The following is a 26,954-nucleotide window of genomic DNA, read 5'->3' as shown; positions in this document are numbered from 1 at the left end:
AGAGATATACTAGATCAGTGGTTCTCAACCTTTCTAATGCCGCGACCCCATAATACAGTTCCCCATGTTGTGGTGACCCCTACCACTTATACATCACCGGGTGCCAGGGGCGTGTCCAAAGAAAAGGGGGAAAAATGACGGACAGCCTTGTTTGGCAACCCCCGTGAAATGGTCGTTCGACCCCAAATAGGGTCCCGACCCACAGGTTAAGAACCACTGTACTAGATGCCTGCCTTTTTTTTACAGGTCCCATCTGGTGAAACTAGACCTCTAAATAGGTATAAAAAAAGAAGAGCCTTTTCTTGCCTGGCACCCTCCAAAAATATTTACTTAGCCATAGTGTGGCCCAACACCCTCAGAAAGACCAAGTTACAGGAAGTCAAGTTAAAATCAGAGATTTCTATAGAAAAAGTTCATTGTGAAGGTTAAGTGGCTTCAGTTAAAAATAACTTGCCAGTCAAGGAAGACACACACAAAACCAGAACCACAAATTTAAAAAGTTGGCCTAAAACAATGAATCTGCACTGAAGGCCAGCACTGTAGTTACAGAGAAAGCTGGAAGCAAAAAAGGTCTGTCTTAACAAACTCTTCGGCTGCTGGTAGCAAAAGTGATACTGGCCATGTTAATAAAGAATCCCTTGTCTCTCCGCTTTAGAACATGAATAAATGTTGGGCTTCATTAATTATAACCCTTATCTTTTTATTTCAAATCCCAGTTGTATCTTCTCTAAAATGTGTCTGTTTGCAATGCAAGTCAGAGAATGGATTATTGCTAATATTTGCAAGATAAATATTTCTCTATGAAAAATCTGTACCTATTCCAGGTTTGGAGCCACTACATAATTATCTGTAATTATTATACTTCAAGCATATTAGGCAAAGACTTAGTTTTTTTGGAAAGGTGAAAAAAAGAGAGAAATACAACCAGCAATAAGGTGGAAGGGCTCAATTAAAATGGTGATGTACACTGTTGGAAAATCTGAAGACCAACTAAGACAGGTCATTCCTCGGAATATCTATTTTGGTAAGAGTTGATTCTGTCTGTCATCTCTCTCTCTCTCTCTCTCTCTCTCTCTCTCTCTCTCTCTATCTATCATCTATCTGGGGCTTTTTTTGTCATAGAACGTCCATAATGGAATTCCGGCACCTTTTTTGGATGGAACCTTATAGGGCATGCAAGGTGGGTTGTGTGACCTGTGTGAGTTCTGGCACCTTTTTTTTTTTTTTTTTTTTTACAAAAAAGCATTGTATCATCCTATCTATCTATCTATCTATCTATCTATCTATCTATCTATCTATCTATCTATCTATCTATCATCTATCTAGGGATTTTTTTTTTATAGAACATCCAGAATAGATTTCCGGCACCTTTTTTTTTTTTTTTTTTTTTTACAAAAAAGCATTGTATCATCTATCTATCTATCTATCTATCTATCTATCTATCTATCTATCTATCTATCTATCTATCTATCTAATCATCTATTGTGTATCTATCAAAAGAATGTAAGTACAGGAAACTGAAATTTGATTTTTTTGTGAGAGGCACTAAGAGGGAATTTTAAAATTATATCCTTTATGCAAATTCCAAAAGCAGCCTGTATTATGAATTTTGTCATAACAAAGTATTTTTGACCCAGGGAGTAAATGAAAGTTGGAACTACAGTAACACAGCTTACATTTAAAAAGAAGAAAAAAACCACCACTGATAAAGCAAGGAACATTTTATATTTAATTTACATTTTGACATTTTTGCACATAAATAACAATGTAAACCAGTACGTAAACATAAGATATTTTGTTGTAGCAAAGTAAAAAGCCTGTTAACTTTGGTCAGAACTATTCTTAGGGAGAAGGGGAAACACTGATTGTTGCTACATTCAAAGTTTTTAAACAGGGGAGACAATTAGACAAAAGAAGCAGTTTTAAAGCTGATGCATATAAATCTTTGTAAAATTCGTATCAAATACAAGAAAGCACTACAGGCAATTAAGAAAAGTGTGTGTGTGTGTGTGTGTGTGTGTGTGTCCAGTGATTGGAGTAGTGGTACTTTGGTTTATCCAATAGTTAATGGCTATGTTCATGAAACATTGCTACATTTGAATTATATTTGCATCACAATTTATGGGAACAGAAATGTAATGAACTGTAGCTCTTCCTTCAAAAGGTATATATAAAGTTTTTCTTGGGCTATCTGTAGAGCATGGATATGTTTGGTGTTTTATATAAGAAGGCATTAGAATAATGTTATATCTGTAACAGCCTAATTCCTTAAGATTTTTATGAGAAACAAAGATATACATACTGAATGAAAAGTAACACTGCCCTTTTCAGCTGTGATCATGCCTCCTTTTAAGAAGTAGGAAAAGGGACAGATCTTCCAGAGCGCTTTAAACAATTCATTCTTCTTCTTAATGTTTGATCTATATAGCATTCAAAAATGAGTAATAATGGGACCTATTTGACCTTTAGCAAGCATTTTTAGATTTTTTTTTCCATCTCCCAAGGCAGACGTTTGCAATGATAATACGAGGGAAGGTAAGAGTAAGTCAGAGAATACTTTGGAGAATTTTAAAAATACTAGATGGATAAATCTGTTGAAGCAAATAAAAATGTGCACAATCACACCTCGTGATGAATAAGAACATTTGCAAGTATTATGGCTCTACTGTTAAGAATTTACTCTTTGTGTGAAACAAGCTATTTAAATCGGTATTTTACTATAAGGTTTGGCTCACAAAAGTATGTGCTTGCAGGCACACAGAGGATAGTGGTATAAGTAATTATAAATACAATTATGTGCTATGCCCTATACCATGACATGTTATCTTTGGGTTCAGCAAAGCAAAAGATTTAGGGGGAAAAAAGAATGTGCATTCCATCTTTTCTACATGTTTTGGTTTGTTTTCTAGAGTAGCAAAGCTTTAAGCATTTTCTGCATCACTGGACACACTCGATGAGGTAACTGTTGTTCAGCAACTTTGCAATGCCCTTTTAATTTTTCATTAAATTAACCACAAAATGTGCTAATACAAATACTGAGAGAAAACTTGACTCATAATACAGGGGGGAGAAAAACAAAATCAAACTAGGTATGCCAAGAAAAGAGTTGGCCACTTAATTTCTATCCAAGAAAGGGGTGGGGAGGAGAGGGAGAATGATGGGTCAGGGAAGGCTGTCATGTTTCTTGCAGAATCTCAATGGGAGTTTTGGGATCTAGCCAGCCAACGCCTCAGCAATACCCCTCTTTACAGAGAGAATCTTTGGAGTATCCTAAGTCGTCTAACTTACATAAACAGTATGCAAGAGAAGGAAAATGTTATTTTCCAAGATATTGCTCACAACCATGAGGTAAAACTAAGGGCTTTGTTGGGAGGACTATGTTTGATGCATTCTGTCTGATATTTTACTTTTTCACTCATTCTAGACATATAAGTTTCTTCCTCTGATGTATACATATTTTAGAGTAATTCTATATGTTTATCTAATTCGTTCAGTTATACAGCACTGTTACAACAAAACGACTATTAAGGATTTACCTTTGGCAAAACAAAGCATCATGTCTGAAATAGGCATGTTAACATTTCCCCCCTTGCTGCCTAGTCAGTCATGGGTTCCGCTATTATTTTGTAGTTATTAAACAGATGTACAGGAATCAACTCTATGGAGAACAGCCACAAGACAAACAAACACACAACAACGAAAAGCACTCATATTCCATTTACAATGAATATTCCTATCATTGTAAATATTATTCTAACTATTGCTTTTTGAATGGTAAATTGCATAATAAATTATGAAGTACTATTATTATAAAATGATTATGGATATTAGACAGTCTTTTTTGGAAGCAGGAGAGGCAATGAACAGTCTTGGCCTCTTTTCATGCCCTGAGAATGCAACGTGGAAATTCCTTCTTTCAACTGGAGAAGCTACTGTAAGCTGAGGTTGTTTTGCAGCGTTGATACAATATACAAGCAATTGCTACAGGCATCCTGACTTGCCAGGTCATAAATTAAAAAAAATCATTCCTTTGCCACACATACTAAACCACACACATATATCCTCACACACAATACACACGTACATCCTACAGCACTTAAGGGTCCATTGGTTCGTCTGTCTCTTGCTTGACCTTGATAGGTACCTGAGGTAGTGGATGAGCATGAGGCAACTTCACAACCGATACATCTGAGGCTTCATAAAGGTTACACCCAGAGGAGACCAGCCCGTTGCCCAGGTTCCTCTGCAATGATGCTTTCAACGTAGCTCCTTCTATCTCACTTCTAAGCACAGTGAATATTTCTTTCCCTATCACCGATGCTACATCAACACTGTCCTCGACATCATCCAGCCTGTCCGCATTGTCACTAATGTCAAATTTCTCAATCTCTTCATTGATCCGGTTGAGGTCCTCTGTAGAAAGGTTGGGAGCAGGGATTACAGGGCAGTTTCCCTTCAGGTGGACCTTGAGGCTACAAAGGTGGATGTAACTCTTATGGCAGTGGATACACTTGTGTGGGCGCTCTCTGGTGTGGAGTCGTTTGTGCAACTTTAGGTGTACAAACTGGGTGAATTTAGCAGTGCACAGCTTACACTGATAAGGTTTTTCTCCTGAGTGCAGCCGCAGATGGGTCTTCAGGTTGCTTGTGCTACTGAATCGTTTATGACAGACCTAATTGGAAGGAAGGAAATTGGAGTTACTTTAACACAAAAGCATAAGCAAATAAACTCCAACCTCATGTCCCACATTTTCCTATCTAGGATGAATCTTGTGTAATCACTCTTTGCAAAATCATGTCTCCTTTCTTCCAGTAAGGATTTGCTCCCTCCAAAGCATGCAACCAGAACTGATATGTACTTGATTTGAAAGAGGTGCAAAAGAAATCCAGACTATTTTTTAGAAGTGAAAAGTAGTTTCTCTTTTTCACTGGGCTGGATGGATAGAAGAACAGATATCAAATGATGTTTTGGTTGTATCCTCAATGGATCCAACCCAGGGATGGGTGGGAAGCTACCAGCACACCCCAATGCTTTAAGGTAGACTAGGAAGTTGAAAAAATATTGAGAAAATATGTCTGTACTGCATGCAAAGCAATTCTGCATTGCCCCCACTCTCAAGTCTTTATATATTCATCAAGTAGCCAGTGGTCAAACATAACTCAAGGATATCTTTATTTTGATAACATCTTTTGCTAAAGTCATTCTTTGCAAACTCTACACACCTGACACTCATGAGGCTTCTCTCCTGTGTGTACCAGATAGTGCTTCTGGAGGTGAGCCAACTGAGTGAATCCTTTATTGCAAGTAGTACATTTGAATGGTCTTTCTCCACTATGTACTCGAAGATGAACCTTTTAAGAAACAGAATGCTTAGTGAGATCTTATGAAGCTGTTAACAGGTTCAGAATGCTTTTCTTATTGAATTAATATTATTCTTTAGCTGTTATATATTTTCTAGAAGCATTATGAAAAAGGAAGAAAACAGAAACAGTTTTGTATATTGTTACTTAAATGCTGCTGCCACCCAAGATCTGCAACTTAGCAATATTTTAATATGTACTTAGCAATATTTAAAAAGAGAACCCCTTGTGGAAATGCTAATGTGAGCAGTAGCTGCAGAAATTAAGGAAGTCATCATTTTTATCTATATGCTATTTTGACAGGGTTGGTCCATGGCCGAATTGTTCATTTCCAGATTGATATTAAATATTGTAGGGTAAGAAAAGAATATGGAACAATAGTGGCTAAGAACTTATTGCCTCAAACGCTATAAAGAAAAAAATGACTGGTCTGCAGAGCTCAGGAACTATATATCTGTTTGTTTGTTGAGAAATTTAGATATCACCTCAGTGCAACTAGACTCTAGGCAAATGAGTGGCAGACCAGCATTTGATGAAATCTCCAACCTCCAATCTCCAAATCTCTTGCAATGAGTCCTAGTACAGTCCATTCTCCTTTTTTAGTTTTGCTTAGAATTTTCTTATAAGCTACTCTTTCAGGTACCACTAGTTTTTACACTATTCATCATCATCTCTCCCGACACCCAATAACTATATATCTTGGATGCACTCACTTTCTTAGTTCAATTTTCAAAGCTTTACACAACAGAAAACCCTCAGGATGAAAGTGACAAAGTCAGATCCACTGGGCATTACAACCACTTTAGTGAACCAATTAAGAAATAATTACAGTTTAACTGTTAATCTTCAAAAATGAATTTCAAATCTTTAAAAATGTAAAACCACAGGCATACATATAATATCAGCATGTATATGTGGACTAACTTCTAGAAAAAAAAACAAACACCAGACTCTTTAGCATGTTAACTTATTTTAGGTCCCCCTAAAAAGCCATTTTTGAGGAAAGGGTAACCAGAGAAATCTGCCTAGCCATTATGTCTTTCTTTAAAAGCCTACCTTCAGATTGGAGAGCTGGCCAAAGGTTTTGGAGCAGACATTGCATTCATACTTAATTTTGCCATTCTGTTTTTTCAGGGGGTAGGGAAGGGTTTTGTAACCAGTCATATTTCGCTTGCTCTTGATGAGATTTATGGCTTCTTCGCTGCTAGTGGCAGCCAATATGGCTGAGGTAGGTTTTGGTTGCATGATGTGTTCAGAAGTGGCTGCAGTGCCTGCAGTGGGTGACCCACTTGTGGGGCTACATGGCTTGTCTTTCATGCTGGCAGCAGCTCCTGTGATGGAGAAAGCACTGTTGTGTGCAGGAATCAGAAGGTCCCTTGGATGATCCGGCTGTAAGAACTGACGACTCCCATCTGACGGCAAGGAACTCGGAAGGGTAGATGAGTTCAGGATATGAGGAGAAATGCTTCCCCCGCTGAAAAAGCTGCTATAAAAAGGATACATCCTTGGAAAGAGATTGAAATTGTTGATGCTCATGCCATATGATGGTAATAGGAATTTGGGGTAGGGAAAGGCTTGTGAAAGGTGGCTTGAGGGGACATATCCGGAATATGACGCTAATCCTTCTGTGTTATACAGTCCATTCAAGTAAGGATAAGGCTCCCTGTGCTCTTGAGTCACAGAAGCTAAGGGTGAAACTGTAACTCCTGGACTGCCGTGAGGGCTTGAACTTTTTAAACTTTGGTCTGGGCTACTTCTTGCTGAAGGACTTGGGGTAGTAGATGGCTGGACAGGTGAGTGAGCAAGGTAACTAGGTCGATCAATCCCATAAGCTAGGGAAACCTTCAGGTAATCTTCCGGAATGTGAGGTCGGATGGGGTAGACAGGTCGAGGGTAGAAAGGCCTCCTTTCAGGACTACAATTTTTCCTTAAGATCTCCAAGTCTTTTTCTTGAGTGTGTGGAGCAACGTGATTGTAGCACAAATCCCTTCCTCTAGGATGACTGGAGTCGGTTTTTAGGATTTCCTTCACGCTATGTTCTCTTCTAGGAAGATTTTTCTGAAAAAGCTCATCTTTGTCACAGGTTTGTTGCTTTGGCCTGTGGTGGCTTTGTGCTGAAATACAAGAACAAAACACAAGCAATGAGTGCGGGGGACTTGGTACTCTCTGAGCTTGGTTGCTTTCTTGCAATGAGTATTTCAAGTCATTTATAGCTTGGATTCATTTCGCAGTCTTATCAAAGTGAGGACAAATAACCCTTGTCAACCATACATTTTTTCTTTCAAAGATAATTTTTATTAAATTTTTAAAATTTTACAAAAACAAAACAATCTTCCCCCCAACCTCCCCAACCCTCCCATTCCCTCCCCCGACCTTCCCAGAGCTGAATATAGGCTTAATTAAAATTTCACCAAGAAGTCTTAAAAAAGATATAAACCATAAATGAATCTAATATTAGTTAAAAATCTAAATACATTAATTAGAAAAATTATAAAATAATTAACAATATATATATATATAAAACATGAATACAAAAAATGAATGTTTAAAAAAGAAAAGAATAAAGAAAGAAAAAAAAGGAAAAAAAAGAACAAAAAGAGAAAAAAAACACAAAAAAACAAAATATTCCATTTTAAATATAAATTGTTAAAAAACTAAGTAATATTTTTTATACCCAACTTATGTTTTATAAAATCTATCCATTTTCTCCATACCGCAACATACTTTCTTGCGATTGATCCTTCAAGAAAGCCGAAATCTTTGCCATTTCCGCCAAATAAGAAACTTTGAGAAACCACTCTTGCAAAGTAGGCAAAGATTCCTTGTTCCAACATTGCCCTACTAACAACCTTGCGGCTGTAATTAAATTTAACATCAATGTAATCTCCTTAGTATCACAATCAATAACGATACCTAACAAAAACAATTGTGGGGTAAATTTTACCCTCCTTCTAAAAATTCTTTGAATATTCCACCATATCTTAATCCAAAAGGCTTTTATATTTTTACACAACCACCAGATATGATAATAAGTAGCATCCAAACATCCACATCTCCACCATTTAGGCTGTAAGTCAGGATACATTTTTTGTGGATCAAGGTGCCATCTGTAAAACATTTTATAAAAATTCTCCCTTAAATTCTGGGCTTGTGTAAATTTAACATTTCTCACCCAAATAGTTTCCCAAGTATCTAATAAAACTGGTTCACCAAAATTTTGTGCCCATTTAATCATACATTCTTTAACTAATTCTGCTTCTGAATCCAATTCTATTAACACCCCATAAATTCTCTTAATGTGAGTTCGTCTTTGATCTTTTACTTGTTTAAAAAAATTCTCATCTTCTCTAAGCAAACCCACATTACAATCTACCTTCCATCTATCCACAATTTGTCTGTACTGAAACCATGAATATATAATATTTTCTTGTGCTAAATCTTCCAAAGATTTTAACTGCCAATTTTTACCATCCCATCTGAGTAATTGTGCATAAGAAACACTATCCATCTTAACTCCTCTCCTTATCCCCTCTATCGCATGCCATGGTATGGCCCATAATGGAATTTTAGAATCAGTTCTATAATATTTCCTCCAGACCCGAAGTAAAGAAATCCTTATAATATGAGATTTAAAAACCCTGTCAACCTTTTTATTAAAAATTAAATAGGCATGCCATCCAAAAAGTAAATCCCAACCCTCCAAGAGGAGTATTTCTACAAACCATACATTTTTTGAAGACACTTTGATCATTAACTTCTATCTTAAAAAAAGAATCAGTCTTGGGCTTTTGAAAATGAGTAGCACTAGATTCAACTCAAGGAAATAAAATCACTAACTACTTATATTAAATTATAGAAAATCTGTCAGTACTTTCCTATTACATTTGTTCTCAACTCAAATCATCATCTCTTTTTTTAATATGGGGATAAATGCTTTAGTAAAGAAATTTTGTATCATTTAAAATGGATTGAAATAACATTTAAAAGCAAATTCTCAAAAAAATGTTGACAATAGCATGACGTCTACAAAGATTCATTCTAGTTTTTTTATCATCATTCAGACAGTTCAATTGCATGTCAAAATAAAGGGAGGAAGCATTTTCCTCTGCCCCAATATTGTAATTTTCGGGAAACTGCATGAAAGTTCTTTCTACAAAGGAAACATTTTCTTTTGGGAATTAATTATGTACCATCAAGTCAGTGTTGATTTTTAGCAACCACAGAAATAATTTTCCGTGTGATTCTTTTGAGTGGATATATTATAATTTCTTTAGCAACGTGCTACTTTCCTAGAGAGTCCTGAAGCTTTTTCAGCATCCCAGTTAGTAGTTTACGAGACTTGATTATAAAAGTAACACAATTTTCATTAAAAGAAAATAGCAATTCTCTTTTTTCTCTCCAGTTAGAGTTTGCACAGCAACCCTACTTTTAATGTAACTCTATTTTAACTGTGGCTTCAGTAGATATGGGTACACACATGCTGTGTCAGGTATCTACATAATTTTTTCCTACCACACATATATTGCTGAAACACTGAGGGATGTGATGACTGGTCTCAGCTCCCTGAAGTGTTTCTGTGGTGCGTATGTGGTGAGAAAAGAAGACATGAAGGCCTCTTCATATTCACCATTTTTAATATACACCTGCTTTTGCTATGATGTGTGAAGTGGTTTCTAGTTTTAAGCTTTAAGAAAAAACACACTGAGGATGCGGTATTGTAATAAAAACTAAAAACAAAAGCCTTTTCAATTAGCACAAAATTTTCCTAAACTTTATTAAATTTCAAAAAGGCATAAAATAGAAAGAAGGGAAAGGGAGTAAGAAGAAGGCAAGATTGGGAGTTGCAAACAAAAGAGGAAAAACTATTTAAAAAGTTAACTTCTTTAATACAGATAAAAACCTAAAAATCAATGTCTCTTTGAACAGAATAAACCATAACAAATGGTACTTCTATATCATCATAGACATCAAAGCCCAAGGTTAAAATTTCATTTCTTTCAAACAAACAAACAAACAAAAAATCGAAGAGTGGTTTCCAAGTAGGAAGTTTTTTCTTTAATCAAAGCAGTCAATTTCACTATCTCTGCCAACTCCATTAATTTCATAATCCATTCATCCCTTGTGGCTGTATGTGAGTTCTTCCATCTCTGGGCATACAAGAAGTCTTGCTGCTATGCCACATATAAAAACAAAGTTCCATATTTTTTAAAATTTGTTTCTCCATCAAACCTGGGAGAAACATCCCTGGCTTCAATAGTACATTTGATTGAAGAAGTCTCTGAATATCTTGGATTCCAAAATGGATGAAACATTTATAAGTTTTCTGTTTTTCGTTCCAAAGGTTGCTTTCCTTAGAAGTGCCTGAACACAGCAAGTGGTATAGTGCTTTGCTATGGAAGAACCTGTACCACTGGATTGTATCTTGCACAACATACAAGGGAGTAGCTTTTATTCATTTATTTATCTCCTCACTTTTATATAGGAGCTCAAAGTCAAATACAGAGGCTCCTTCCTCCTATTTTTTTCCACAAACAGCAATGCTGTGAGCTACGTTGGGCTGAAAGAGAAAGTGATGTGCCCAAAGTCTTCCAATGATCTTCGATGGCCGAGGATAGAGAAGAACCTTGGCCTCTTTACTCCTAGCCTTTTACCTCAACTACTTCATCCTGTTGACTGATGGAACTGGAACTGAAGAAACCTGCTCAATGATTGGCATCCCTTTTCTGTTGCACTTTACATAGTCCTTAAGGCTGCTATGCTGGACTCGCCTAAGTCTCCCTGAGTATTCTGTTGGGAAGGGCTGGATATATACATGGTAGCTTTCTGTAACTGCTGAAGAAGAAATTTAGAGTTCTTCAATGTTTAATATAGACTTTCTTTTAATATAGACTTTCTTTGAATATATTCTTCATTCAAAGAATATATGTATTGAATGAGAAAGATTCTAAGGAAATGTGCCATATTTCCAGCTCAAGAAGGAACTGGGATTGGCTGCCAGGTATGTTTTTTTGGGCAGCTAATTTCTTAGTAATGTGTAAACTAGCTTTTACCTCTTTTTACCTCTTCTGAACTCCCTATCCGTTGGCTATGTTGGTAGAGGCTGGCAGAAACTATAATTCTTAACTTCTTAAAGTCATGAAGCTGCCCACTCTGCATTAGTCTATTTCTTGGAGAGGGTCCTTTTTTTCAAAGTTTCTTTCAACTGATTGGCTCCTCATTCAAAACAAAAAATAAGGAGTGATCAAATACATGTTTACATTTGGGAGAAGGAAAATAAAGTAGAGAATAACTAAATATTACTTTATTCTACTCTCTTATTATTTCTATAGATCCAACACTAAAGACAAGGGAAAATATAATGCTATTGGATAATTGATAGGAAGCCAAGGAAAATACTGGCCCAGTGTGCATACTTTTTAGACACATGGACTCCATGTAGAAAAGACTATATACTCTATTCAGCTTCACATGGATTTTATTTCTCTGAACATAGCTTCGATTCACACAACTTATTTGATGTCCTTCAGACAGTGAGCAGATTGGGAAATCAGATTCATATGTCAGTTGATTCATATGCCAGTCTAAAATTCATTCAAGCATCTCCCTGCATGTAAACTCTAATACGAGGTAATATTATATAATCATCCATAGACAAAAAACATAGAAACACAGAAACTGCATTAAAATAATCATATAAATGAATGGCAGTAAATTCAACCTATATAGACATAAATTACTGTCAGTAGGATTAAAAATTGGTACCACTGTAGCCATACACTCGTTAGTGAAAAAAGAAATACAAATAAAGAGTGAATTAAGTTTTCTTCAGATCTAGTTGCAAAATTCTTCTCATTTATAATGCTATTAGCTGCCTGAGACATTTTAATTCTTTCCCCCGAGACCTCAAAAAATAGCTGTGGGTGTACAGTGTCATTTCCAGAGTAAATGCTGATCAACATTTTGAGTGATTAATTTTAATAATGCTGATTCACATTTTTGTTTTAAATAAAATGGCTGTTTTGCTAGAAGAGAACCTCGGAGTTCTACTTCGCCCCCCCCCCCGATGCTAGAATGAAGGTTATTATTTAAAATTTCATTAGTTCAAATTTTATTTCTAAATGTGTTTTTTCCTAGCTCCAGAATAAACCCATTAATCTCCTGATTATGATGGGAGAACAAAGATTTGCTACTGCTTTGAAAATGCACCCGTAATATGTGCATGATTCATATTTGTATTTTATAATGCTAGTGGTAATACCAGTCAATTATCATGTGATCAGTTTAACCATACACATTTATATGCTGCTGTTTCACCTTTAATATGGCAAAGACAATAAGCAATAAATCTAGCACTACTATAATTTTGCATCTTTTATTTTATTTATCATCCTTCTCTTCCTTTAAGGAAAATTTTGACCAATGAGCATTTAGTCCAATGGCTAAGGCACCATGCTAGAGACCAAGAGATGCGAGTTCTAGTGCCACTTTGACCCTAAAAGCCAACTGGTGACATTAGGCAATCACTCTCTTTAGCCCAAACCACCTCACAGGACTGTTGTGAGGAAAAATAAAAGGATTAAGGAGTATTGTGTATGTTCACCACCTTGAGTTATTTATAAAAATAAGAAAGATGGATTAAACAAACAAGCAAAATGTTTCAATGACTTCCCATTTGCTTGATAAGTAGAGATCTGAATCTGTCTGTCTGTCTGTCTGTCTGTCTGTCTGTCTGTCTGTCTATCTGTCTATCTATCTATCTATCTATCTATCTATCTATCTATCTATCTATCTATCTATCTATCTATATCTCCAGCTGAACTAGAAGAAAAGATCCATTTAGTCAAACATCCTTTTAAGTCACATATTATTGAGAAAATCATTATTAGGCCATTAGAATGAAAAGCTTTTCTGCTGTTCCTTCCCAGAAAGTGACAGTTTCACAAATAGGTTGGTCCTCCATTAATCCATATATTAAATCCCTTTTAAAATCAGTCTAAGTTAGTGACAACCACATCTTATGCCAGAGATTTCTATAAATTAATTATATTATATAGTAAGATATGTTTTAATTTGAGTCTACTGCTAACCAATTTCATCAGTTACACCTCAGTTCTGCTATAAAAAAAGATTTTAAGCTACAGAATTTAGCATGTTAACATGCTAACTATTATAAATCTCTGTAATATTTCCTCTGCACAAACCTTTGCTAATTCCTCAAAACCTAAGCACACCTTGATTTGAACTTGGATGACAAATTACCTCATAATCTCAGGGCTGCAAGAAGTCAAAAGAAAAAAAAAGATATCTCAGAAAGCAACAAAGAAAACTGCATCTATATTATCATCAAGAAAACCTATATGTATCTTTTTTTCTTAGGTGATTATTTTCCTAAATGTCACGTCACTTTAATTTTTTCTCAAAATTAAGATGAAGCAAACTCCTGTTCATTTTCTGTGCTCATTTGTGGAATACATGACAAGCTCTACCATATATCTTTTTTTACTACAGCAGCCAGAAATCCAGTGTTTCTGACATCACAAATTTATGTAAAGGCATCATAAATACAGGATAATAATAATAATAATAATAATAATAATAATAATAATAATAATAATAATAAAGTTGGAAGAGACCTTGGAGGTCATCTAGTCCAACCCCTGCTTAGGCAGCATTGTGTTGGCTTTTTTTGGCAGCTGCAGCACACTGCTGGCTCATATTTAAGTGACTGTCCACTAGGACTCCTAGATCCCTCTCATAATTAAATGTTGAACCTGGGGTTTTCAACATGAACCTGAACTTTCTCAGTTATTTTGGGACACAAAATATTTATTTGGCTTTTTCAAAAATCAGATTGTGACTAATTCACATCCCTCTAGCATTTAAAATTGATTTACTGCATGTGCAGGCCCTGCTATCTTATGCATTCCATTTTTTAAAATATATTTTATTGATTTTTTTGCAATAACAATCTGTAATGCTTAGTAAAGAAAGTGTTGTCTGGGTTCATATATTTGAAAAAACAATCAATAATAATTAATTTCTATAATTCCATAATCAATATATTAATTAATAACATATTTCCTTGATCTTCCCTTCTTCCAATGGTATTCTCCTTTGTTAATGTTAGATAAATGTAATATTTTCAATGCATACAAGGTTGGATATAAACATTTTTTGTGTTTGTACAAACAATGACATCCATATATAACATCTTTTCTAATTAACTTATGTTTCAATTGTATTTGTCATCTTATTAGGTCACTATGTGTCCTGTTTTCAAAATTCTTATTTAAAACTTAATTTCCCCTCAGTATTCAAACCATTCTTATCAGACAGTTTTCTCAAAACTGATTACTTAAATATCCAACTTTTTATTTACATATACCATCCCAATATTTTTATATTTCATATATTATAAAAATACTATACTACTTATATATCCTATAACATCCACATATAACATCTTTTCTGCTTATATTTCAACTATATTTGTAAAATTCATCTTGTTCAGTCATTATATGTCCTTTTTTCAAAATTCTTATTTAAGCTTAATTTCCCCACAGTATTCAAATCATTCTTCTCGTTCATAATTCTCTCAAAATTAATTACCTTTAAATTTCCAAACTTCCCATCTTAACATTTCATATATTGTAAAAAATACTATACTACTTATATCTCTTATCCCTCTTACTATAGGGTCCCTTTATATCCAAAATTATCTGTTCTTTTAACCATATTCAAACAAATGTTTAATCATGTAGTAATCCATCTGGTAAGTTGAATCATAGCTCTTAAGTCTAACTTTAGCCTTCTTGTTTTGCCAAATAGCTTTCCAAGTTGGTATATTCCGCTTGCCAGGAAGTTCCTATATTTTTGTAAGTGTTGTTGGGAGTTAGAAGGGCAAGTTGAGTAGAATATATGCTTTTTGTCTCCCAGATTCTGATGATTTCCCTGGCAGGTCTATAATCCATTTTGTTAAATCTTCTTTGTTATCCTCAAATTTGTTTTGAAGTCCTGACGGATAAAATATCTTTTCCATTTTCACTGTCGTGGTAAAAGTCTTGTAGATTTTTTTCTGTTTGAGTTAAGTTGTAGTTCTCTTCATTTGTAGCTTTCCTATTTAAGTTACTTTCTTCTAGTTTGTGTTCTGTTATCTGATTTATTTGTTCATTCTTTATCGTCATTTGCTGAGAGTTTTTTAATTGTAAGTTTGGATTGAAAATGTACTCATTTATGTCATCAAAGTTGTTTTTGATCTCATGTGATTTGATACTATTGTCAATTGAATCTGTCGTAGCATTGCATACATTTCCTCCTGAAAAGTACTTGTCTTGTCTTGAAGTATTACTCCTGTAGATCTCTGATGTTCCAGGCTAGATCCTTTAGAAGGGTATATTAGGTGTGGTTTCCTGTCCCTTTTAGATAAATATGCTATATCCATTTCATTTCCCCCCTCCAAATAGACTTTTACCAGTACCATAATCTCTGCAGTTAGCCTTATCAAAGCAGCCAATCTCAAAAAAACCAAACAACCAAATCTTATATAGTTCTTATCTTTATATATGGTTTTTGTAATCCAATGCATTTCCAATTGTGAAGGCATCAGTGAAAGCAGTATTTTTAACAATTCTTCTATTCAAGGGTCAATTATTAACCAGTCAGAGCTGCAATCCAGAATGTTTAGCTATCTTGAAGCCTTCTAGTAAATTTCCCCCTAGAAGATTAGCCAAGAGTCAAAGTTTTTCTTTTTCTGTAAACAATTCTTGAGCTTAGATAACAGTTAAAGCTTTCTTTTTCTGCAGGCATTTTTTAAGCTTAAAAATGGCCCAGTATGTTTTCTTTCTTTGTTCCCAGCTGTTTTCTATTTAGGTTATTAAAATTCAAGGGAACAGATTATTCTTTGTTTCTGGGCATTTTAAAATCTTAACGGTTTTCTTAATTTTCAGATTTATACAGACTATAGTGTTATTAATTTCATTTCAGTATATTTCTTTCCTCCTTGGAAATTAATTCGCCACATCTGTCTATGGATGGGTGGGGATTTAGTTCCCTCCCTCACTTTCGGAGGATTTCTTGCTTTGGGGCTCTTTTCCAAGGAATCAGTTACAGAATAGAAGAGAAGTCGATATTCTCACCCAGCTTCAAGCACGCTGTTCACTGTTGTTCTGGTTCATTCTTTCGGACTTCGGTTGCTATAGCTTGGGCTAGACACTGATGTACATCTAGTCTTTCTCCTGTCGAGTTTGAGGGCTTCCCCCAGATTGAGTGGATTGATGCTGTTGTTCTGCGATCATCTGAGCGCTCCTCCTTCTTTGTCACCTCTCCGGGGCAACTTTTGACCCATTTAGGGTCCCCTGGCAGGGCCTCCTTCAGCCGCATTGCTATAGGGTGGAACTAGAAGTCTCTATCTTATGCATTCCTATGCTATTTTACTGAATTTGTAATAATTTAAATCAATATCATGGACAGTTAGGTTATTCTTACAATTTCATAACAACAAACAATAAACAGTATATGATGAACAGAGTACAACTATTTTTATTTGAATGCTTAGGAAGCCCCTTTTCGGCACAAATTATTATAAAACAAAAATATAGACATAGTTTGAGAATATACTTGTAATAATCTATTTATGTTCCTAGGACACAGTATCTCAGAAATGGAGAGTTACAGGAGAAATAATATAAGAAGGGAAAAATGAAGACATGAAAATGTAAGGTGGGGGATGGATTTCAATTAGCTAGGATTCCAAATTTTAGTTCAGTAAAAAGGTTCATACTGCTTGACGTTATCATGGTAGACAGCAATTTTATACAGAAACGGATGCAACTGTTAAAGATACACTAATTACCCTATTTGAAAATAGATGCTATCTGGATCCTGTCCTATTTTACTGCTTTTAAGTAAGGATGCTATTTTATATGACAGTATGTATATATATATATACGTACGATGTATGTATTCCATTTCTATGGCTCGCCACTCAAATATACAGTAACCCTAGGCAATTTACAATACTTAAAATCAATATAACAGGTTAAAAACTCTTCACTTCATTAGTTTATAAAGCTTCTACACTGGAGACAGAACATGTGAGGTGCAAAGGTGATAAGCAACATGATTCAGGGAGAGTCTACTTGTGTTGAAATCATCTTTTTATGCATATTTTAAAATTTCCAAGAATGTTTTTCAATCTTAACCAGCAATTTCTTTGATTGTTGCAGCAACATTACACAAATTTATTTACTATACTACATTAACAAAAAGAATGATTTTTAATTTGTACCCAACTTCCTAAGTAAGTAAATATTTCCTTTTTTCTTGAAGTGAGTTCCACTGCACTTTTCTAGAATTATTTTTTAATTTCCCAGTTTATTCTATGGCCCTGGTATCTGTTTGTACAGGAAGTCCTTGCTTAGAGACTACAATTGGGACTGGCAAATTGGTTGCTAAGTGATATAGTTACTAAATAATGGAAGTAAAAATATTTGCACTGAACCAGCATTGAAACCAAATTCTACCTGCACAGTTTGAAAATATTAACAAACTAATCCTCTCTGCTCAGCCGTAAGTCCCACTACATTCAGTAAAATTTATTTCACCTCAGATGTGCATTGGGATTGTGGTCTATAGAATGTTTTTGTTGTTGTTAATACATGAAAAGATTGGGTGCTTTTGTTAAGAGAGCAATTATAAAATTTGGTGACACAAAGCAATAACTAACATAAACATATAGATGGATGTGAATTCAGGAGATTGCAAAAAGTTATATGAAGTGAAAATGCTCTGCTTTATTCATAAAAAATTATATCAGCTCCTTCAAACATTAGGTGAATTTTCTGAGCAAATAAACCAACCATGAAAATTACGAAAAACTACCAGTCTTGTAATGATATTCATATAAACATCCCCAGGAACCTGAATTTCTGCCATCGAGATTTTGGAATGGTATTCTTTTCTTTGTCATTTTTAACCTGTGGCTTTATCATAATGTTGAGTTTTCCTCTCCCCACTTGGCTAGGATTAGGGTTATTAGTATAAACACAATATCAACAACAGCGCATGAACGTTCAGATTAAGCTCTGAAACAGCCTCATAACAGGATGTTCAGCCAAAAGTATAGCTACATTTTTGTCTCCTTAAATAGGGTTATGCTGAGTTATGTTTTTAATTAAGAAAAGAATGTTTCCTGTTTAAAATGTCTTCTCCTGCAATCATATTTGAACCCCGAGGTTCATCATTCATATGATGATTCATATCTGTGATCAACATTCCACTGACAAAATATTTCTTTACAAGTAGTAAATCTAAATTACTTACTATTCAACATCACCAAGTCTCCAGTGGAAGGATAATGCAATCTATCTGCAAAGTCCTGACAATACCATACAAGCAACTCCTGGCCAGGAGGAATAGGCTTGATGGTGTAGAAGTAGATGTTCATGCCATTCTGACATGCAGCCAAGTTCTGCTCCTGAACAGAGTGGGCTGGATTCACATAACGCATCCAATTGCTTTTTTCTTCATTAAATCCATCAATGAAATGGAGAAATTCACCACCAGAATAGATCTACAAGAAAGGAACGATATATATGGAATATAGAAATGACAAAGTCATAATGACAGTTAAATATATTATTTATATTAAAAAATCCTCTTCATATTTAATAAGATTATCACAAATGTAGGAAATACCCCAAACAGTATTTGGTCCAAATTAAATGCATTTTTATTCTTTTGTAGTTATTGCTTAGTTTTCTTGTGGAGTTTTCAGTTAAACTCTATAAATATTCAATATTTCTGCTTACTCTACCTAAGTCTTGTCAAAAAAAAGTATTCACTTAAAATTGATTATATCTCTGTAGAGATGCTATGAGTCACTGTTGCAAAGGCCCATTCGCTTAATTATTTTCCTGTCAAATATTTTTATCTCTTCTGCCTTTCTCTTTCTCTTTGATTTACCACCATCGCCAAAGATTTAAGAATATATCAGATTTATTCAGATACACTCTCACTCCACAAGTCCTACATGAGCACCAGATCATATTTAGAAGGCAGCCTTTTTGTACAAAAACTGGGTGGGATAAAGTGAATTATACTAGTAGGTATATAAACAAATGGAAATCTGGAGGCAAGTTTGATCTAATTGTAAGTGGATTGCTTTCTTTTCTAAATAAGAATGTTTAGGAAAATATAATTCTACACAGGTGACAGGACAAATAATGGGATTTGAGGCATGCTTCTTTTCAAAGTGCTTCTGAGATTATGAAAATGAGCAAAGAAAGCTCCTGCTGAAACTTAAGTCATACACTGAACAACTGTTGCTCTCTGAATTTGAAAGTTACCACTAAGGGGAAAAAGGTTATTAACTGGAACCAAAAAGGTTTTTATATATTTCCATTGAGAAATACTTCATTCTGTTTTGTCTTACTCCCATGGGTTTTGGGCAAATGGCAAATATATACTCCTAGTTTCATTTTTATCTTAACTGTTAGACCTGAGGTAAATTAATCAGGTGATTTCCAGAAGGACACTCAGTTGAAATATCATGGCTAAGAAAGAATTTGAGTTTAGGTTGCTCATGTCAAAATGTAAAAACCGCTCCAGTTCCTCTTGTGCTTTTTTTACAGGCATTTTTGTTTAAATGCAAGAATATACTTGATGTAAGAATATACTGAGAAGTCATTAAAAAAAATGAAGTAGCAGCAACAAAGCTGGGCTTTTAACACAAACAGTAAACACCAGAATCACTTTCTTACTTCCTGCCATTTGAGGCTGAGGAAATACATGTGGCCTCATCAAAGAAGCCTGAGAGATTTTGCGGTGTTTTTGTTATGAGAAAGATGGAACAAAGACTCAAGAATTATGATCTTAAAAAAAATATATCAGCTCCGATTTGCAAATTTCCAGGAACTCAGCAGTTCCAGTGGTATCACTGTCATTACAGGGAAGACCCCACTTTTCAAATTTAAAGGAAAGATCTCCCGTTACATTCCAAAGCTAACATAATTTACTGTATGCTTCATCACTACACACATGCTGCACAGCGAGACTGCTGTAAAACTTTATTCTGCTGCCTCATCTAATCGTCATGGATCAAACAAGGTTAAAATGTGCTGAGTCATACTGCTACAATTACAAGAAATGACATCACCTTGACACTTGCACAACATATTCTTTTTCTTTCTAAATGATATAAACTTTATGGAACCCAAATGAGATATTTCTGTTCCTGCCAGACATGTCTTTTTACATGACATGCTGGAAATTATCTTCCAGTTTCCTTTGCACCTACACGGCTGTTTTCAGGCACTGAGGTAAGAACCTTTTCTAAGAATCCCAGGCATCATGAATTAGAAGATTCAACCCCAGTACTTACCAAGATTTTTCAAAATGCAAGTACTGTAATGTATGTAATGTGTGTGATGTTAGTTGTGTCACATCCTGTTAGGTAGTCAGAATCCTTTCCCAAGAGTTGTTGAATAATTACAGGGCTCAACTGCAGACTTTCCTAATCTGTTTCCCTGCAGATGTGTCAGACTAAAGTCCCCATTGTTTTTAGCCAAAGTGGATGAAAGAAATTGTAGTCTGATACATCGAGATGGCCCAGGCTGTCCTCTTTCCTAACAATTAATCTGAAGATAAATGTGCTTATTTTTTTCCCATGCTGAAAATTCAAAAAATTATAAAGATTCAAGTATCTAGGCTGACGACACATTTGCTTTATTGAACAACTAAAAGTGAATGAGAACAAATGGCCAAAACAGATGTTTCTACTCTGTCTTCCAAATGGATAACTTACATAGGGAAGCAAAGAAGATATGGCCTTAAATTGCAAGATTTGTAAATTGCAAGAGCTTCCATCTCTGTTATTCTGTTTTTGTAATGCAGTATTGCAATGAAGCAAGCAGCCACTGTGGCATACCCACTTCTTATCACCTTCCAATAATTTAAGCTAAATTAACTTCTTGCACCCTAATCCTAAAGTAGAAATACTGGATGAGATAAGATGAACTAAATTTGTCATAAATTATGAGATTTGGAAGGAAGAAGATTTGATTACTAGGGCATGATACATTGTATCATTGACTTTTTTCCTTCCACATTTTCAATCATATCTTAATCCAGGGGTCTTCAAATTTGGCTCTTTTATGACTTATGGACTTCAACTCCCAGAATTCCTGAGCCAGGCACGCTGGCTGAGGAATTCTGGGAGTTGAAGTCCACAAGTCATAAAAGAGCCAAGTTTGAAGACCCCTGTTTTCCAGCAACTGTATGGGAAGAATCACTTTCATTTCTCAAATGAGGAATTGAAGCTGTGAGATGTCATCTTGCCTAAGTTTTATCATGGTACATCTAGCATAAGACATCTAGTTCAGCAAAAAATGATCAATTAGCAAAAATTCTCATAACATCAACAACCTAGTTTTTTTTTTTAAGTTTCATGTACATGCATTGTAGAATGACTAGTCAAAAAGATGTGTTGTCTTCATTTGGTTAGTTAATACTGTAGTAACTCAGTTACTATAAGCACTAATTTAAGTATTTGTCTTAAATTCCCTCCATCCTGTGAGCAGAAAGAATAACATCACATTTGTGAGATTAATCTCCTGATTTTGATAGTAACCATCACGTTTTATTTATTTATTTACAAATATTTATATGCCGCCCAATCCCAAAGGACTCAAGGCGGCGTACAAGGTTAAAAACAGTCATAAAAGAATAAAATAAAATAATCCAGTCATAGAGGAGGATGTCTGAAAGAAACTGCTCTATAATATATATCCCAATTTTAGTCTTTCCTCCTAAAAGTTGGTTGGTCAGACTAATCCAGATTCAATTGGCTGTTCTATTCTCCTAAGAATGGGACCATAGTCATATGATTACTAAATAGGACTATATTGCTAATTCATCAATTTAGCTCATGCAGTTCAAATAATGACAATATTGTTTCACTGATAACACCTTTAATATTGTGTAATACTTTTATATAAAGTTATTTTCCTTGCTTACCCTCCAGAAATATTTTCTATTTGCATCCTTAGGAACGGTGTCACTGGTATAGATCTCACCAACCAATGGTCCAAAGCGTGTTCCTTTGGGGATAATATCTTTGCTAATAATGCCAATAACCTGAAAGAAAAGGAGTTGAATTATGTTAAGAATAAATGCATTGAAAAAATGCACAGTTTAAAACAATACACTGGTATAAAATACTGTGATTCAAAAGGCAATTATACTTATTGTTTCCCTGTTTGCTGTATTACTATGAACTGCATATTCTCCCTCTTCTGTATTTAGAATAACATATTTCAGCAGTGAGTTGACACTTACTGTTGTAGAAGTAAGTACGTAAAATATGAATAATATTCATAAAGAATAATTTATTCTGTTTTTGTGAAAATATTTAGAAGTAGCAATATAGGATTCAATTCAATAGTTATAATTCATATCACATACCTAAATTACAATAAATTCACTTTGAAAAATACACCATAAAGCCAGTTTGGTCTAGTGGTCTAGAAACTGTGTGTTCTAGTTCTTGCTTAATGACCATCCTTTAGTGACTGTTTGAAGTTACGATGTTGTGTCCTGACTTCACTAAAGGGGGAAAACCTTCATGCCATTGACCAGATAAGTGTGAACAGCACATGGCATTTTGGGTGGGGCTTGCAGGGGTGTTGGCAGGAATACATGTGCCATGAAAGCCACATTTTGAGAGTGATATATTTACAGCAAGGCTTGTACAGGTTGTCCTCAGCATATAACCATCCATTCAGTGATTTTTCAAAGTTACACTGAAGCACCCAAAAAAAGTGACTTATGATACTTAAGTTTTTCACACTTACAACCATTGCAGCATCCCCACAGTCATATGATCAAAATTCAGTTGTTAAGTTAATCACGCAGTCCTCAAATGAATCCTGCTTCCTTCATTGACTTTACTTGCTGGGTTGCAAATGTTGTTCACATGACCCCATGTTACAAACTTTGATCATGGGTTGATGGTCTTAACTGTAAGTCACTTTTTTCAGTGCTATTGTCATTTCGAATGGTTGCTAAATGAATGCTTGTAAGTTGAGACTATTTGTAAACCTTATCAGCTTACATTAGAATCCTTGTACCTTACTATCCTACATAGGGAGACAGATGTACATTATAATCTGAAACAATACTTATTAAGCGACAACCACTTATAAAACCTCTCATATGCTTATTGTGGATTTAACCAAGGACCCATAGCTTTATAATGTAAAATATATTGGCTGCACAAGTTCCTCTTTGCCACTAATTATATCATGGACTATTTGAGTATCTTCTTACATACTGGGGATTTCCTCCCTTCCTCTTGCCTCCTCCACTAAGCCCGCTAAATTTTAATTTGCTTTGAATATTATATAAACAACAGAGTAACTTTGTAAACCAGGAACCATGAATAAGGACTTTTTGAAATTAATGTCTGTAACTTAAATGGAAAGTGGGGGATGAAAAGAAGACATTTGTTCCACAGACTTAGTAAACATTCATGTTCAAGCTAATGAATCATGCTATTCTCACACTATTGACTAGTTTCATTATACCTAATAAAATAATAAGAGGATATAACTGCATTATGGATCCAATGCATTTAACTTTGAAAATAAGGATATTAACACCACAGTACCTCCTCCCTTTTCTCAAGTTTATATATATTGTAGAACTTCATTAGTATCTACTATAATATTACTTGGTTTAGGGGAGAAGGATTATTAATTCACGTTAAGGTGTTAGTGAGGTTTAACTTTTATTCTCATCATTATAAACATCTGATTTTTGCTATCCATCTTTTAGAAGAAACACATATTAGCATTCCATCTATGTAACATCTGGAAGATTAAAAAAAACGTATCTAGCTAGTGGGATGTACAATGAATATTTCTCAATCAATCAGACTTTGTCAGTCCTGAATAGAGCAGTTTCTCAGAACTGAAAGAATGAAAACTAAACGCTCTAGTACAGGGGTGTCAAACTTGATTGCGTCACATGACGTTTTTGTGATGCATTGTGACTTTTTTGCCTTTGCGGAGCCGGGGTGGGTGTGGCCTGTGCGTGACGCATTCAGCCCGCAGCCATCAGTTTGAGACTAAGAGAGAAAAAAAGGTTCACTTAAACACAGCCAATTTTCTTATCACTATAGCTTTATCTCTTTATCAGTTTGCTGGATTTTTTTTTAAAAAAATAGGTTGCACAGCTTAAAAAAGTTTGAAACCCCCTTCTATACCAAATAAAGCTCAGGTAATTGGCATGGCTATTCTCAATGATTCCTAGGAGTTGCAGTTTTCTGATGTGTTGAAACTTCATAGAAAACTACAATTTCCAGAGTTATTTGTAGCAGAAAGGAATGGATGCTAAACTAATCAAATCAGTAAGAGGAGAAAAAAAAATAGTGACAGAGTAGTAGCACAAATACCTAGGATTTGACCTGGTATGAATTTTTTTGATGAGTCTGAAGCAATTCTTGACATTTTCCCCTTTAAACTTTAACAAATTCAAACCAGTTGTGTATCTTTTAAAAACAAGCAGAAACAAATAGGGACATGCCTAATGGCAGTGTTTATTTTTACCACTCTTGAGCATTTTTCATAGAGGTGAAAAAGGCAGATGTTCTTCTGGCTTTTCCCCATCTGACTTAATTTACATTCTGTTACAGGTTTCATGAGAAGTTTACAGCCAGTATTTTGAATTATACTGAAGTCTGGCTGTTTTTGCTTTTCATAGTTATAAAAAATGCACTCTCCCTTACATTTTAATTTAAACATATGTTGAAGTTTTCAAAGTGTCTAGGAATCATTATGATTTGGAATTTGTCAAATGGAAGCAGTTGGTGGATTTTTGTACAATAATTCAAAGCATGCCCCAAAAATATTTTGAGCAAGGTCTTTAGAAAAAATTTGGTGTGATATGTTTGTTATCCACATTAAGTATATAGATGGACTGTGTATGGGGGGGGGGGATGGATTTGTTTGATGGTATGAGGGATGAAAACAATCTGTAGAGTAATCTTTGTCAATTCCAGCAATTTCATTTGGCTAAGTTTCTCTCCCTGTATTCTTCTTTCAAGTGTTTGAATATTCAGATAATGGTTAAAGAAATTGCACAGAATTCCCAGATATTTTTTAAACACTGCATGAAAGTTTCATAATTTGCAAGTTACTATCAGAGGAGGAAAGGGGAGAAACAGAATATACTGATGGAGAACAAAAGTGGGATATACTGCCTTGCTATTGTCCATCCTAATTAGCAACTCTCAAGTCTTCATTCCAACATTACATTTCTGGAAAAACTGCCATGTTAGTTTGTAGCAGAAAAACAAAACAAAACAAAACAGCCTTCTGGCACCTTAAAAAATAAAAGGATGCCAAAGCTTTCATATCCATCTCATTAGATGCATGAAGTATCATCCTGAATAAATTACAGCTATTATCAAGCCTTGGAACACTGGAAGAATCACATTCTTTCAGCAGGAAAAGGTAAGTGCAGTCAGGGTTGAGAATATGTGCACCAGAATCACAGTTGTTTAGGCTTCCTCATACATATAACTAGCAATTGTTGAATTAACATCCCCCATAGAAAGGAACTTAGTGGCTATTTTCTTAAGTGTTAGTTATGTGTGACCTTTAAATTTATTCAAAAGAGCACATTAAATTTCTGACTGTGTGAATGAGATATTACGCTAAGTTACCAATAATTATTTATTGTAGAATAGTTGCATCAAAAAAATATATTTTCAGGATTGAACTACAACCCCCCCCCTCCAAAGAAAAAGAAAAATATAATAATGTTATGGAGAAACTCTATAGAAATCCAACTTAGAGCCACAGATCAGGAAACTGAGTTTGGCTATACATAAAAAAATGTATTAATATAATTATGAACTGGTAACATATTTTTTTTAATAATCATAATATCAAAATATACACAACTTTAAAAAATACAACTACAAATCAAAAAGAAATGTAAATTAAGCCTTGCTGAATTTTGAGAAACACAAAGTGATGTTTCAGATTTGTCCACAAGGTGTCCTTAAGCACATCTGCTTTGGAATACTTTAATGCTGTCCCAACATCACAAATTCTCCACTAACTAATGGGAATGGCAGCAGACCTTTTGAACAGCAAAAAGATATCTCTGACAAAGAAACTGTGATGGACAAAGGAATGTTAATGCCTGTGTTTTAAAACTGAATGGAAAAGCTTCTCCTGGTGCTATGATAAGTACAATTCTTAGACAGACTGCTTTCCCCCCCCCCCTTTTAAGTGATTATAGAAAGTATTTAATTCAAGAAATTTTAATTACTAGTTCTGCCATTAGTATATGGATATTACTTATGGAATATAAAGTATAGTCATGTGTTACTGATGGCTAAGACTCTTATGCTTCTTGTTCATATAAAATCCTGAAAATGGACCGTTGGAAAACAAGACACAGGACACAGTGTCACTTTCTACATTATTAAAAAAAAAATAGCAAGATTACAACTATTACAATACATTCTTATTCATTACAAATAAGTTACAATGTGTTACTAGTGCTTTAGGTATAAAGTTACAGAAT

At 34.7% G+C, this 26,954-nt stretch overlaps 1 protein-coding gene across 6 annotated transcripts in view; it reads right to left on the bottom strand.

Annotated features, from left to right (window-relative positions):
* Window positions 1-1,706: 1,706 nt before the first annotated feature.
* The window catches only part of PRDM1 (PR/SET domain 1), a 111,062-nt gene continuing 85,814 nt past the window's right edge, over window positions 1,707-26,954 (bottom strand). For all 6 annotated transcript variants that reach the window (XM_039351088.1, XM_039351089.1, XM_039351090.1 and 3 more), the window contains 5 exons: window positions 22,374-22,493; window positions 18,681-18,930; window positions 6,417-7,474; window positions 5,223-5,351; window positions 1,707-4,672 (listed from right to left, as the gene is read on the bottom strand). In XM_039351088.1, coding sequence (XP_039207022.1) covers window positions 4,097-4,672; window positions 5,223-5,351; window positions 6,417-7,474; window positions 18,681-18,930; window positions 22,374-22,493 — 2,133 coding nt within the window. In that variant the 3' untranslated portion in view covers window positions 1,707-4,096. The remainder of the gene's footprint in view (window positions 4,673-5,222; window positions 5,352-6,416; window positions 7,475-18,680; window positions 18,931-22,373; window positions 22,494-26,954) is intronic.

The sequence above is a fragment of the Crotalus tigris genome, unplaced genomic scaffold (genome assembly GCF_016545835.1).
Source record: "Crotalus tigris isolate CLP2741 ecotype Arizona unplaced genomic scaffold, ASM1654583v1 scf7180000018371.15429387391:27106975, whole genome shotgun sequence".
NCBI classification, from domain to species: domain Eukaryota; kingdom Metazoa; phylum Chordata; class Lepidosauria; order Squamata; family Viperidae; genus Crotalus; species Crotalus tigris.
The sequence above is the reverse complement of the archived record's forward strand: the minus strand, read 5'-3'. Positions and strand labels throughout refer to the sequence as shown.